Source organism: Bacillus rossius, chromosome 1 (assembly GCF_032445375.1).
Source record: "Bacillus rossius redtenbacheri isolate Brsri chromosome 1, Brsri_v3, whole genome shotgun sequence".
Lineage (NCBI taxonomy): Eukaryota > Metazoa > Arthropoda > Insecta > Phasmatodea > Bacillidae > Bacillus > Bacillus rossius.
Genome location: NC_086330.1, coordinates 306,446,755 through 306,461,994, shown reverse-complemented (window position 1 = coordinate 306,461,994; position 15,240 = coordinate 306,446,755). Strand labels below are relative to the sequence as shown.

Sequence of the window (15,240 nt, the reverse complement as noted above, 5' to 3'; positions counted from 1 at the left end):
ATTCGCAGTACGCCGTATTTTCAAAGAGATTATATTATTTGACATTACGAAGAGCTCTTGATTATTTAAGTTAAATTCTTCGTTAAACAGTCCTTAAAGTTACTGTAATTTCTAACAGTGTAGCTTCTCAACCTACAAACATATCAACGCACATGCTACCACATGCCCTGTTTGACGATCAAAACCCACAACAAAAGTTCAAATAAACTTAGATGCTTACTGTTATACACTCGCAATGTTCATAATTGTTAATGCATAATCTGTAGATAAGGCAAGTTGCATTCCAAACACATAGGTAGGCCTCTATTCATATTATTATTAATTTTTGGTTGTAAACGATAACAATACGTGCGTGCCCACGCTAAAAGCTAAGCTGCACTCCAAATTAGAATCATTGATCATTTGTTGATTGGCTGCGAATTTTAACTGATTTATTTTGTAGAGGGGAAGAGACTGGAACATAAAGATGACATCATTTTTCAACAATTTTTTTTTAGGTCGTAACAAAGTTCTATCATTTGATTGTCAAAATATTGCTTCGTTAAAGCATATCATGTAGCTACTTTAATGAAATGCTTGATGCTTATAATGACTGATGAATACAAATAGTTTCTTCTGTGAAGTAATTAGCGTTTAGTATTGAATTCTTTATTGATAAAGATTACAACTACTTATAGAACTATTTTGTGGCTTTAGAAAATTTCTTAGTGTGTTATATTTGCCTTAATGATGGCAAATTTCCAATAGCATGAAAACTGTTGAAATTAATGTGGCGCGTTTCAGTTCCAATCTACATGCGGAATACTTACGTGGAAAACAAAACAACAAATACGAATAGTCAGTTTAAAACTCTCGCTCTTTCGTAAGAACGCTCTCTCTGGCAATTAGACGGCCAGGGCGTGTTCTCTGGGGCATAGTTTCGACGTGACTCTCTCGGCTACCTTCACGTAATTACTAGTCTACATAACCTCGCTTAACCGCTACTGTAATAGCATTATCCTGGGCTCCAATCTCAGTGATTCATCCAAGCGTTTAGGCATCCGTAACTGAGAAGCCTAGGTCATATTCACGACAGCACGCAAACAGCATAGTCAGAAGCACATAAGTCGAAGCTACATTCGCACACAACACAGCGGAGTTAAATATCTCTATGGTTTTTCTCCCTCTTCTAATTCTGTCAAAATTTTCACTTTCAATAGTTTGAATTTTGTCAGCTATTACCATACGAACATATTGTATACCCTAAAACAAATAAGGCCTATTTCATTTCGTCGTTTTATTTTTTACTACTGGACATCATTTACAATAAAGAATTACCTCACATATAAATAACTTATTCAAATTAGTTTAACTTATTATCTTTGAAATGCATTAATCCAAACAATCTTCAGCTACCGCATGCCGCTGACGTAGTATACACAGATATCGGCGCTTAGCAGAGAGAGAAGTATGAATGGACAACTTCCGCACTCTGTGCCCAATGCAGCAGCTGCCATCTGTTAGTGTACTGTGAGAGTGTGTTGGGTGAGTGCTGTAGCGAATGCAGTCCAGCCTTAAGATTGTGTTTAGTTTTTCCGTAATCCCCCATTTTTATCCGTAATAAATCTTGCCAGCTTAAAAGTATAGGCGTGAACAAGCACAACGGAAATGTATAGGCAATATGCCTCTCTCCTGTCCTTGTTACAATCCAGTTCAAGTATGTTCAGAGGGAAGCCTGGTCCCTGATGTCGACTTGTTTTAATCATTTAATATTGAAAACTTTCCTTATTTAAGGCATATATCACATATAAACAGATTTCTAATGACTAAAACATAGTGTCTATTGACAGTAAGTACTATTACAGTTGTCGCCGTTCCCAAAAATGAAATAAATACCAAACCCCAATGACTTCACAGGGGAAACTACATATCAACGGAAACTTTTAGTAGCTGACAGTCACTCTTAACTTCAATCATTCCATAGGCCTACAATTAAAAAAAAATACTATGTTTTAACGAACGTAAATTTTAAATTTAATATACAGAAAATACTTATTACATAAAAAACAGTTTAAATCAATATAGAGTTCTTCGGTTCCCAGCCTTCGTCCTTACGAATATAAGGCTTTTACTTGAACATTGTTAGGAACGTACTGGGAGCACGGCTGTGCGAGGGGCCAATGGCCTTCCAGCGGTCCTCCGGCGTGGCCCGTGCCTCGCCGGGTTACAAGGGTCCTCGCTACCCTTCCCTCCGGCACCCCACGTCCTTCCACACGGGCGACGGCCGTGCGCGTCTGTGGCGGGCGGACGCGGGTTCGCGCCACAGAGCGGCGTGAAGCCGTTCACACGGGCCGCTTCCTGTCGCGCGTCAGGCGACTGCTGCTAGGACGCTCTCCGGTACCTGACACGTGCGGACTGTTTTCCGACTGCTTCTTTAGATTGCGACCGTTTTATCACTGAGAAGATAGAATCACGACCAGCAATTTGGGATACAAGATCTGATGCCTACAGCAATAAAATGTTACGAGGGAAGGCTTGGGAAGAAATGTGTAGGATTTTTGTATCAGATTTTGATGACATGGATGCTGCTAAAAAGAACCAAGCAGGTACGTTCCAATTTCTGTATGTGTATTTGAAAGAAAAACAAGTAATTGTTTCTTTTTGTGATTGCAGTTTTATTTCAACATAAAATGTTAAAATAATGAAAGGAATTCAATGTGGCTAAGATGCAAAGCTGCCCAATTATTAAAAACAAATATTTGATTTTGAAAATATTTATAAAAGTAGAAATCATGCATACTCTAAAAAGGTACAGACAGGCTGCAGCTTCACATCCCCATTATCCAGTTTCTCATTTACACCCAGGTCACCCTTCATCGAGCATGGTATCTCCACATGCTTTTCCTCTCCAGCATACAGTCATTCATGCACCTACCAATGGACAGACGACCTCAAGCAGTCATTTCAATCAGTCAAAATTCTTTCAGCACACCAATGTATCCAACAGCAAGTTCTTCAGGCACGAATCCGCTTAGCAATTTCGACCACCATCGACAGCAGCATCCCAAGTTAGTCTGATGATTCTAATATACGTGAAGACTTTTTTAATATTAATTTTTACAATATTTCTATAACTACTGAAATTTTGTAAAAAATAATTTCTTTCTAGTGTAAAGTGTTCGCTACATTTATTGTAATTGTGTTTCATGTATGCATTTCTGACTGAAGTTTTATGTTTATTTATTCAATAACTAGAATAATTATTATTTAACTGTTTTGTTTGTGTATTTTAGTGTACATTTGTTTAGTCACAAAAACCAGAAAGGGGTTTTTCCATTTTGTAAAATGTAGTTTAATTGAAAAAGCAATTATAGTTTTAAAAAATTATCCTAGTCTCTCAAAAAAAAATAATACAAAAATTGATACCCATCTTAGTGTTATTGCAAGTCTCTCTTCAGCAGGAATACTTCTTCTTGAGTTGGTGTCAGCCTTCTCGATGAGAACTTTAAGCAAGGCAAGAAGCTTTGCAAAAGAATCTTGTCTAATTTGAAAATATAAAAAAAAAAAACTTTGAAGTGTCTTCTTTAAGCGTACTCGTTATAGTGTAGAACTGTCCACTAGCCAGCTGGTCGGATGTTATAGGGTGCATCCACAGTGATCGCTGTTGCCTGCGACGACGTTGACGACGTAGGAGGGGGGGGGGGGGACCAGGAGAAGAGCTTCCTCGACGGAGTCCATGACCTCTGTGGCGCTCCTCTGCAGCTTGTTCATCCACACGGGCCACCGAAAGTAGCCACTCAGTAGCGCTACTCGGTGGCTTGTTCAGGACACCGAGTGGCCCGTGTGGAAGAGGCCATTGGGGAAGAGTTCTGGGGTCGTCGCCTCGGGGGATGGGCGAGGCCTGAGCCATCGGGGCCAGGGACACTCGTGGCGTCAACCAGGCGCCTGGCCTCCGCGGGCATAAAAGGGCCAGTAGGAGAGTAGTAGGGCCCCATCTGGGAGGAAGGCTGGCGATACCCTCGTGATCAGCGAGTGTGTGAGGGTTAGCACCGCCTACCGGGGAGTGGCACCAGCGACAGCGGAGCGACTCGGGCTGGCCGTCGGGGAAGAGTGTCTGGTGGCGACCCGCGGGAGACAGATTGAGAGCCTCTGCGGCAGCGAGTCGGGGCGGTGTTGCGACGCGGCGGGCGCGGGTGAGGGGCGAGGCAGTGATCGAGCACTGCGGTGAGTGGTCAGACTGGCAGGCGAGCGAGCCACTGGCGAGCCAGGCTCCAGTGGTCAGTCTTAATGTTTGAATGGTCAGTGTAAGACTAACTGTTGTGGACATTAATTGTGAACATAGATCTTGAGTGAAGCCATTTGATTGATAATGTAGACATTGGTAGTAAATAAAACTGAATTAAATTAACTGGGAAATCCTTTACCGAGCCCGTTTTCTCCCCACACAATTTCCCTAACAATATTATTCCAAGTTTAACTAAAATACTTGACATTTTATGCGAATGCCGATGATGCGTACGAGTGAAGATCGAAGCATTCCAATTGGAGGTTTACAAAATCCCAAACAGCATAACTCAAACCAAACCATTTGAAACGCTCACTGTGTTTCTACTCCACTCAAGTTCACTATGGACTATCGGAACAACATACAGTTAACGTTCTCGCTGCAGTTATCGCAACGACACCGATATTTTGTTTTTTTTTCTTGGCCAAATGGAGTTCACTTCTCAACGGAGCTTTCCGGGAAACGTAACTGTCGTGTCGTGGCTTGACTTCATCAGGCTGCAGCAAGCCCCACAACCGAACTCCCTGACTTTCCTCTGACTTTTTACACAGTGCTCCGGAACCGGGGCAGAGGGGGCAGTTGCCCCCGCACTGATATTGTCGATATTTGTTGGAGGGAGCAAAGTATGTATTTTGCACCCTCTATAATTGCAAATAAGTTGTGAAAATATTTTTTATATTCGTTTTTATATTATGTTTCATGTTATGCATTATTATTCAGGAGAAGTCGTACTCGGCACTCAATGTACGTGCGAATATTTGCCTCGCTTGGAATTAGGGTTCAGAACCGGGAAATCTTGGGAAATTCCCGGTTTTTTTTGATATAGTAAAAGAACCGGGAAATTAAAATCGATTCCAAGTTCTTTCGGTACTTTCGGGACTCGACATGGACGGTGTCAAATTTCGTTCCGCCGCCCGAACCGGCGCGGCGGGCGGGCGCTCCTCAGTCCAGGCGGCGCTCGGACTGCCGCGTGCCAGTTCCTTTACATGGCCATGTTCTTTGCATTCTGTTGAGAAACTAAGAAATGTTATTTTAAGTTAATAATTCTGCGATTTTGTATGCGTTAAAAAACGATTACATGTTCAAATATATTTTTTCTCTCTAAAGTCCAGGTTGAAAGTAAGGCTGACAATAAAGTGATTTGTTCAAGTTATTAGATACTTTTTGAAATAAAAAATTGTGACACAAATGTTTATCTTTTAACTTTTGGTCACTAAAACTTGTTTCTAGCGTTAAAAACTAACTATTACTACTTCAATCACCGACTGCTGCATCATTAATAAAAAATAAAAATAAAACTACCTAGTACCGGGAATTCTTAGTTACATTACCTACCGAAATTCCCGGTTCAGGAAATCGTTAACTTTCCGGATACCCTAAGCTCCATCAGGAGGGAGGGACGCGCCTCCCAGGGGAAGTGAGAGTAGTCACAGCTTGGTTGTCGAAGTAACGCTCGCTTCGTGATGTCAGTTGAAGCACTGGAAGTTCGGAAAACTGTTCGATGTGCAGTGCAATGCTGTAACAGTTCACTTGCAACTTACAAAAAAACAGCGAGTTTACAATGAGTATTGCGTATTACGTATAGCCTATTATTGTACAAAATTACGATCTAGATTAACGCGATTTAATTCTAATTTTGTAAGTTTATTTAAAAAAAAAAATACTGTTTTAATTTTAATTTCTACAGAATGCCATGACACAGAAATCATTGGAAGAATTTTTAGGGGGGCATGTCCGCCGAAAAGAAAAGTCGACAAATTGATGAGAAACACGAAACCGATATCCCGGATAGAGGTCTACTGACACTAAAAAAAGGTACGTGGTAATTATTATTTTAAAAATATATTTATAGTTACAGTAAGTATACAAATAATCTGTTCCACTTGAAAGTCACATGTTTAAATTGAATCAATATTAATTCATCTGCGAACAAATGGTTCTTCACCAGACTAATATTACGTTTCATTTGATCTTTTCAAATGGTTAATAAATTCGATGTTCTGTTAATTGAAAAGAATATGCATTCTGGTAAAGTTTTTATTAATTAAAAGTGTGAGTGAATACAAAGAAAAGTGTTGATTGCACTGATTTTAATAACTTAACAAGAGGAAGTTTGTAGCTGACGTCGATAGTAAATATATAACTTTTTGGTGAAATGTTGCAATGGCTACAGTTGCATGGATGTGTACAGCGTGCGAACGAATGAAGCACCCGTGAGACACACGGAGGCAATATTACTCCCTTGGTAGCATGATTTGTTATTTCCATTATGTTACAGATTATATACTTAAAGCCATGTAGTTACTTGTTTCTCAAAATTTAACACAAATATTCTTCAATGCTACAACAATAAATATTCTCATGTCATATGTTTAACATTTACAAGTATTACTTTATTAGAAAGTTTTATAGCAAGAAGAATTTTACGGAAAAAATAGTAAAACTAATTTCTATATTCAATGCAAAAGCTTGTTTCATTAAAAATGATAATTTACCATATAATTTGTGGAAGTGTTGTGTTATTACAACTATATATATGTTTTATTATTTGGACTCTAGTTTAGATTTAAGTGTGAGACAAAAGCCAAAACGGTGTACTTCATGGCCTACAAAATCTGCGAAGCAACATTTTTTTTCCAATGCGGTATGAACTATAACATACTCGTTGGCAGGGAACAGCTGGAGCAAGAGGGCAGATTCCCACAAAATAAACATGTCTAACGTTTATGAATTTTGCCCCTTTCCCGTACTTCAGTGACCAAACGTGAAATACTTTTCCATAGAATAAAACCAATTATAAATTTGGCGCTACTTCCTAATACTTCCGTACTCACAATTTTGTAACTGATTCTTCATACAGTGACAAAACTATTTACAAGGTAAAAATAAATGCTGTAAGCCATGCATTTAGTGATGTTTCATACGTTACACTCCGATGCACCATCATACAGTGAACTAAGCTTCACGAGATACAAAACATTACTCTGCTGATGAATACTTGGCACAACAGTGTTACAACAAAGACTGAGCCCATACAATATGAATGAAAGAGACAATTAATAGGCTAGCAATTCAGGCTGAGCCTGAATTTAATTCTCTAACTTACCATATTTCCTTGACACTAACCAGATATTTCCAGAAATTTCAAATCCCCTGGCAGTTTAACATGTTCTCTGTTTTCTCTGATGCTGCACAGACTGATTATCCTACAATGTGCACTGCCACAGCCCACTGTGTATACTTTTCAACATTTAGTTTATGATCATTTCACCCTTTATTTAATTAGTAGATAATATTTAAATTTTTAACATTAAAATTAATAAATTTTAATAAATTTTCAGCATATTTATTGATTTTCATTATTAATTAAAATTAATTTTACTAAATTAAATAATTAATTTTATATACATGATTGTATTAATATTTAATACTGAATATTCATTATTTTTTTTAGTTTGATTGAATTTATACTTTACCGCCTGTATTTATAATACCACTCCAGTCTTTTTATTATATATATATATATTAATTATTTGCATGTTAAATTAAAGTTAGTTTTTTGATACGCCAAGTAAGTATAACTTCTAACGCGTGTACATGAGTACACGCACCCACATTGTTCTTAAGATGACTGACATAAGTAGCAACTGCCATATGCGTGCCTACAGAGGGGGTCAGGTGGGCCATGGCCCCCCCTAATGTAATCACTCAGATCGGCATTTTCTCTAATGCGTTCGTTAATATTCGTATATTCCTGGCACTGTGACACTCAAACTGTTTTTCAGTGTTGCAGCGTGCTAATTAACAATATTTTTAAACATTTTATCGTTCTGGAAATACAGCCGCCTTAGTTTATTTAAAACACAAGGTCCCTTAAAATAGCCAAGCAAAAAAAATATATTTTAAGAGGTTGGTTAAAGTTCTGTTGTCTGAATTGCCGCGTTTGCATTCACTAAAAAGAAGTTCATTTCATCAAGGTAGATCTGGACCAAGCTATTGGAAAATTCGAGGGGGAAAAATGTGTAAGTACCCTTTAAACATTGTCTATGGAAAAAAAAATATATTTTCAAGATTGTTAAAATTATACGGATATAAATATTAACTAGTAAACATATCTCGTTGATACTGCACAAAAATTAAACACGGCAATGAGTGAATGTATTTAGGCTATTTAACATTCTAAATTCAGCTTCTGATTTAAAAATTTAGCAGCCCCCCCCCCCCCTCCCTAATGGAAATGTCTGGGCACGCCTATGTCAACTGCAAATGTTTTCGTCATGTGCGTATTTGCCGTGCAAGAAGAAATGCCGAGGAGAGACTCGGCTCGGACAGAAACGACAGCAGGAAAGGTCGCCGCTTCCTCTCGAGACCAGTCTCAAAGCCCGGCTGCAACTCACACGCCGGGGAAAGTCGACTAGCACTTTCACTCACTAGCGCAGATGTAATCGCAGCTAGCGGCTAGAGGGCCTCAGTAGCCACGCAACTCATTAGGACCGCAGGCCCTTCCACCGAGGCAGTCCAGGTTCGACTCCGACTGGAGCAGACGAGCATTCTCGGCGGGTGGAAAAGAGGCGAAATCACAACCGTGAGAGTTCCGGGGACTTGGTAAACTGAAATAAACCGTGTGAGGAACTTTAACTGTATCATTCAGTAGACAGTGGCATTACCTTAAAGAGTTTTAGTTCTGTCATCAATTTGCCACTCATTTGGACGTTATAAAGCGATAGAAATGTAACTTTGGCAGTTGATTATTCAAAAACTGTGCTACATTTATGACCTGCAACGAGAAGTACCACCTTAAAGTACCCTTCAATAAGAACGCAGCCATATTACTCTGGAACGTCCTTTTGCAGTTTGCCAACTTCTAGTTTGAAAAAAAAGTAACATTGATCAATCAATATCGTGATGCAAGTAATGTGGGATGTGCTTGAAATTATGGTGTATCTCACACTAAAAAGTTCTATCAAGGAATATCGTGTCCAACCCATTTCCAGTAAAACCAGAAAGGGAAAAATACGAAGAAGATAGCTTTTTGGGTGACAGGGAAAAACTAAAATTAAGATGTAAAAAATAAGGTGCTGACTGGGTTGATTGTAGATTTTGTGGAGTGTAGTACCACTGTGCACAGCAACATGTTAATAGTGAAGTTGTTTTCGTGTGCGATGGATGCGCACGTGATCCGAAAGTGATTGAAAGTGACAGTCCAGTTATAAGTGTACCATGCAGAAACGCTACCTATCACGGACTAATTAGAGAGCTTTCACGAACTAATTAAAGTTATCATATACTTGCCAGAGTATTTAATAAAAATATATATTTCATTTCAAAGAGTACATATCGGAAATATCTGTTAGCTCGTCATTTGTCTTCATTGGTGATAAACATACTTCTAAGTCTATAGATGTTTATAATGAGATATTGTTGGATTTAAATTTCCATTATGAGACGTCAAATTATCACAGTTCACCCTATATAATGCATACTATAGGTGCTACACTTATAACGTGCCAACACATTTTGCCTATAAACAAACATCGGATTATAATTATGAAGTCAGGAAATACTGCCGCTGAGTGCTGGTTTTTTTATTCCTTATGATAACTTTTGAAGCCTAATCACAATCAACAAAAACATTACACAAGCATAAGACTCTAGTTTACATAACAGTTGAATTACATGTTATTCAATCCAAAAAGCTACAATCGTACATTTTGGTAACTATTTACACAAGTGTGGTATATGTATTGAGTAGAGCTGGCTATAGGTTTAACTATTTCTTATAGCTGTGTTATTACCAATGATATGTTATTTCTGAGGCCAAACAGAAGCTCCAAACGTCGTACTACGTTATCAGTTGAGAACTTTATTTCATAAACAAGAATAGATACATGTGTGGTTGACTAGATTGTGACGTACATTTTTCGAAAATACAAATGCGCCAAAACATCATGGCTCAATTAAAAAAAAAAGAAACTCTAGATTATATTTCAAAATCCGTGTGCTATTGTGAATTTTATTTTGTAAACACGATATTTCTCGTATAATTACACGCCACCAGCTACAGCAGCATTACTTTCTCGCAAGTTGTAACAGCGGAATGGAGCTAAGGCTAGCACCGTTATAGACAGTCTTGTGTTGTGTTAATTGCTTACCGTTATAACTATCCATGTAAAAGCTAATATTCATTGTGTCCCGATATTGCATTATGGAATCAACTGGTTCCTATGGCCCCATTGTTCTTATTTAAGTTTATTTGGGCTTCACAGCGAGGACGTTACACAGAGCAGGGTTAAAGGCGAAGAAACCAGCCATGGCATGCCATTCCAGCACTTGCCTGGTATCCCTGCCAGCACTGGAACCAGGGTAGCCAAGCCGGGATGGGAGGCTAGCGTGTTATCACTGTTTAGTTCATTATCACTGTATCTAGCCTTGACATTTGACACTTCTTGAAGGAGTGTATCCTTCTGCCAGTGTTGTTCTGTCAACAGTGTTTGTAAACAACTTCATATGGTTCTCAGCAGGGGCGAAAATCTGTAGGGTTCGCCAGCGGAAATTTTGGTGGTGGGGGGCGGAGGGATGGCGCGTTCCAAGAGTTCTGCACGTGGGTTTAACGTCATCTCTGGATACGGCGCTTGTATGTTTTATACTACCCGTATTTTGGCCTACATGCAATAAGCAGAAAACTTTAAAATATACAGAAAGTTTTCCATAAGACATAGTTTTGATGTCAAACCCGTTCCAAAGTCATTTTTTTTGCAAGCGCAAGTGGGCCTCCTCAGTGAGGGGCTTCATAGTTCCAGGGGGGCCCCGGGCCCCTTGCCCCCATCCCCTTCAGAGGGATTTACGCCCTTGGTTCTGAGTGTTCTAAGAAAAAACAAACCCGTTCCAAAGTCATTTTATTGCAAGCGCAAGTGGGCCTCCTCAGTGAGGGGCTTCATAGTTCCAGGGAAGCCCCGGGCCCCTTGCCCCCATCCCCTTCAGAGGGATTTACGCCCTTGGTTCTGAGTGTTCTAAGAAAAAAACAAACCCGTTCCAAAGTCATTTTATTGCAAGCGCAAGTGGGCCTCCTCAGTGAGGGGCTTCTTAGTTCCAGGGGGACCCCGGGCCCCTTGCCCCCATCCCCTTCAGAGGGATTTACGCCCTTGGTTCTGAGTGTTCTAAGAAAAAAACATCACGTCCATTACATTTTTCTCGAAGGGATGGTACATTATTTACCAACAAATGTTTTGTAACTGCAGAAATATAATTATACTTCACCAAAAATATTTGAGAGACATATATATTTTTTTCTTTGAACGATTCTTGCAATGGGCAAGATTGAGTTTCATCATTGTTTTGGACATACGCCATTGTTTGCACTTACTGTATGTCATACAGAAAACCCAAAGAAATGAAGAAATATGAATACCTAAACATACAGGAAACAAGACAAAATCAGCCGATGTAAAATGTTAGATGTAAGTGTAGACAGCACAAAGCCTTCTGTGGTAGCAGTTAAAACAATATCACAGTACAGACGAACACAGAAGACTTCCCTAGACATACCAGTCGTGACTTTTCGGGAACTGAGATCTGTTCCCAACATCTTGTCAGGATAACTGTATAATTTCATCGCTGGGTTCGCATGTGCTAAGCTGTATTGTCGGTGGGTTGTTCAGATTATCTGTTTGGTATCATCGTTGGGTTCCTATATTTGTCGCCGTATTTTCCAAGGTTGTTGTTTGTATTTACTGTTTTTGTCGCAATTGCCTCGTCGTTGTCAGCCTACACTGTGTTCGTCTGTGCTGTGATACTGTTCTAATTCCTTCCACGGAATTCTCTGTGCTGTCTATGCATTTAATATTTTACATAAGCTTGTTTTTGACATGTTTCATGTGTGTGTTTGCGTAATCATCTTTGTTTCTTCTTCGGGTATTCTCTGTGACATACAGTACAAACTATAAATGGCGTAGTTACAAAATAATTATTTAAATCAACAAAATTTGACACACTACCTTATTATTAAGAGTAAATTTTTTGTTTCTAATTAATTGTTTTGTTGAAAGTTCAAAATTATTCTGCTCAAACTATAAACAAAAATTGGTAAAGTTTGTATTGATATATTCATGTTGTGGCAGCACAACAAATTGTTGTTTTGTGTTTCAGTGAATTAAATTGCTACTAGTCCAGTTTATGCTTGTACGTATGACTAATAATAATATCAGAGTTTATTAAAATCTTAAATTATTTTTCATTCATATTTTTTGAGGATTATTAATTTAATTAATAATTAACATGTATAATTTACAGCTCATAAATTGTTCCATTACTTCAATACCGGTGAGCTTTTGTTTAAAAGTTTGAAAAAGCCTACTTTGTTATTTCAACTTTAGCATGAATTGAGATAATTAAATCACGCGCTGTATAGTTTTTAATCACACAGTATGTAAATAAGGTGGACGTAAAACTCATACAGTTTTAGGAATTCATTAATAAATTTCTAAAAATTACGTTCTTGTAAAATATTGGAAACATCCTTTTTCTTAAGTTTTATAAATCAAATTTTTTTAGATTTCTTTTGATACATCATATAATACGTAGAGTGTAAAGAAACATGCTACATGGAAACGGTTAATTTAAAACTGTATACCTCAGGAGTCACGATTGCAATCACTTATGTAGTTAATATTAACATTGAAATAGTAAGCTAATTGGCTTTCAAGTTTCTAAAAAAAAAATGTGATTAACGCTTATTTCATTGATCAAACCGTTGTTTTTATTTTTAACAAATATCCCTAGTTACATTATGAATAAACTTAAAATCATTAACAAAGACGCGAGCTTGTAGTAATTTAGGATATCAATCCCTTCAGTACCCCCAGCGACAACAGCTAAGGCGTTCACAGGTGGTTACAGAAGCAGCAGACGGTGTTCGGGAGGAAATTCATGGGGGGTTATAGCACAACATTTTTTTGTTTATGATGAAGTTAATTGCTAATTTCTTGAGATGTGTTGGTATTGTGTTTTTTCAGCAATATTCACTACATGATGGCATCCTAACGATTCTCCCTAGCAAATTCTTTACAAGCCATTAAATGAATAAATAGTATAGTTTTTGTACAGCTACGACTTGTTTTGCTAACCAGTTGCCATCAAGTTCAGAACAGACTAATATATTTAAGCACAAACTCACCTGCAGAAGAACGACCGCCAGCGCAAAGAGCTGCAGCCCACGCGATCCTGGGTCTCCGAGGAGGCGAGTCCTTGAGACGGCCATAGCAGGGACGAAGCGCAGACACTGCCTCTTACGGCACTCAACTCGGAGGAAACTAAACACGCACTGGCGCGGAGTTTCTCAGAGCGCCGCACGCGCCATGCCTGCTTCTTCCCTCGCTGGCGTCTCTACAGGCGAGCTTCCGCGCATGCGCGACCCACGCGGGGTTTTCAAAAGGAAAAAAAAAAAGTTCGAATTCTACCGTGAGCGAACGGCTCTGACCACGTCGGCGTCTGTGAGCGAACTGCGACGAGCTGAGGGAGGGGCAGGTAGATGGTCCCCCCCTCCTCTTTCCACTCCTTCACCCCACTCCCACCTGTACAGTCAGGGCCGCGCCGGTACAGTCACCCGCTGCGTGTGCCGGGTACACGGCGTGCGTGTCGTGCTTCACCGCGCGGTAGCCGACTCGAATAAAGCTTGTCGAACTGTGAACCCGTCTCACAGAAAGTTAAAGTACTAACCTTGTGATTAACAAATATTTATTTTTAAAATACTTGGAAGTAAACACTAACTAACCAGGACTAGTATTTGTTGTCCTCGTTCGAGAATAAGTTCACCTGTCTTTCAAATAACCTGAGTCTGTTTGTACCAAAAAGTTTATCAATCACGGTAAACATCAATAGGATGTTTTTACATCTTGGAAAAAATACATAGTATTAGTATTAATGTCTGAAGTAGTGGAAAATGACCACTGCGTGGTCGCTCAGTGGTAAGCCACCACACCCGCATCCTGGCCAGGACAATCACTGCAGGCAGCACTGGGATGGCCCTTGCTGCAGGTGTGGTCCTAGCTTGTCGTGGTTAGTCTCGTCATTGTATCTTACCGCGTCTATGTCGGCAAGCCGCTAAGCCCAAGTAAAAAAGATTACCCTAATAGTTGCCTAGAGCGAATGATTCGTTTGTGTGGTACCCCTGAAACCAAGAATTATCATTAAAACATTAGTAAACGTAAACAGTTTAATGTAAATTATTTTCTTTACATAATATAATTAATGTAACGTAAATAAACATATACCTATATTTTTTACAGCTTTACAAAGTAAAAATTAACATTTTATCTTTAAATAAAAATAAGGCCCAATGCTTGTGAAACAAATCGACATCGAAACTTGCTTATAAACAAAGAAACTTACTTAATATTAGTGTACCAGAGTTTCTTGTAGGAAGTACCATAGTTTAGAGGCGCCAGTACCGTATTCCTTGTTCGCTGTCTGTTAATTCCGGTACAGGCGACATTCCAGCCGACGCACGCTGCTGATCAGCGCTTTAAAAACATAGGTATTGTCGGCAGCTAGTGTGATGTGACGTGTGTCAAGTTGGCGACCACACATTTGAATTTCAAGGTCAAAATTTGTCACGAATTAGTGCTCAATTTGTGCTAATTTGTGCCGTAGAAATCAGAGTTTGTGCTGCATTACGTAAAAAGTTATAGCATTTATTAAGGTGGTCGCCAACTTGACGTCAAGTTGGCGACCAACTTACTATATGCTATAACTTTTTACGTAATGCAGCACAAACTCTGATTTCTACGGCACAAATTAGCACAAATGGAGCACTAAATCGTGACAAATTTTGACCTTGAAATTCCAATGTGTGGTCGCCAGCTGTCAATTCGCTTCAAACATATCAAGGGCTATAACTTTTTAGTTTACGTTGCGATAAGCTCGAAATTTTGGCATCTGGCAGCACAAATTGAGCACTAATTCGTGATATAAAATTGATT

At 39.0% G+C, this 15,240-nt stretch overlaps 1 protein-coding gene across 1 annotated transcript in view; it reads right to left on the bottom strand.

Moving 5' to 3' along the window:
* LOC134527866 (cuticlin-4) overlaps positions 1–13,783 on the bottom strand; it is a 139,882-nt gene extending 126,099 nt beyond the window's left edge. The window contains exon 1 of the mRNA XM_063360847.1: positions 13,437–13,783. Coding sequence (XP_063216917.1) covers positions 13,437–13,520 — 84 coding nt within the window. The 5' untranslated portion in view covers positions 13,521–13,783. The remainder of the gene's footprint in view (positions 1–13,436) is intronic.
* Positions 13,784–15,240: the final 1,457 nt, after the last annotated feature.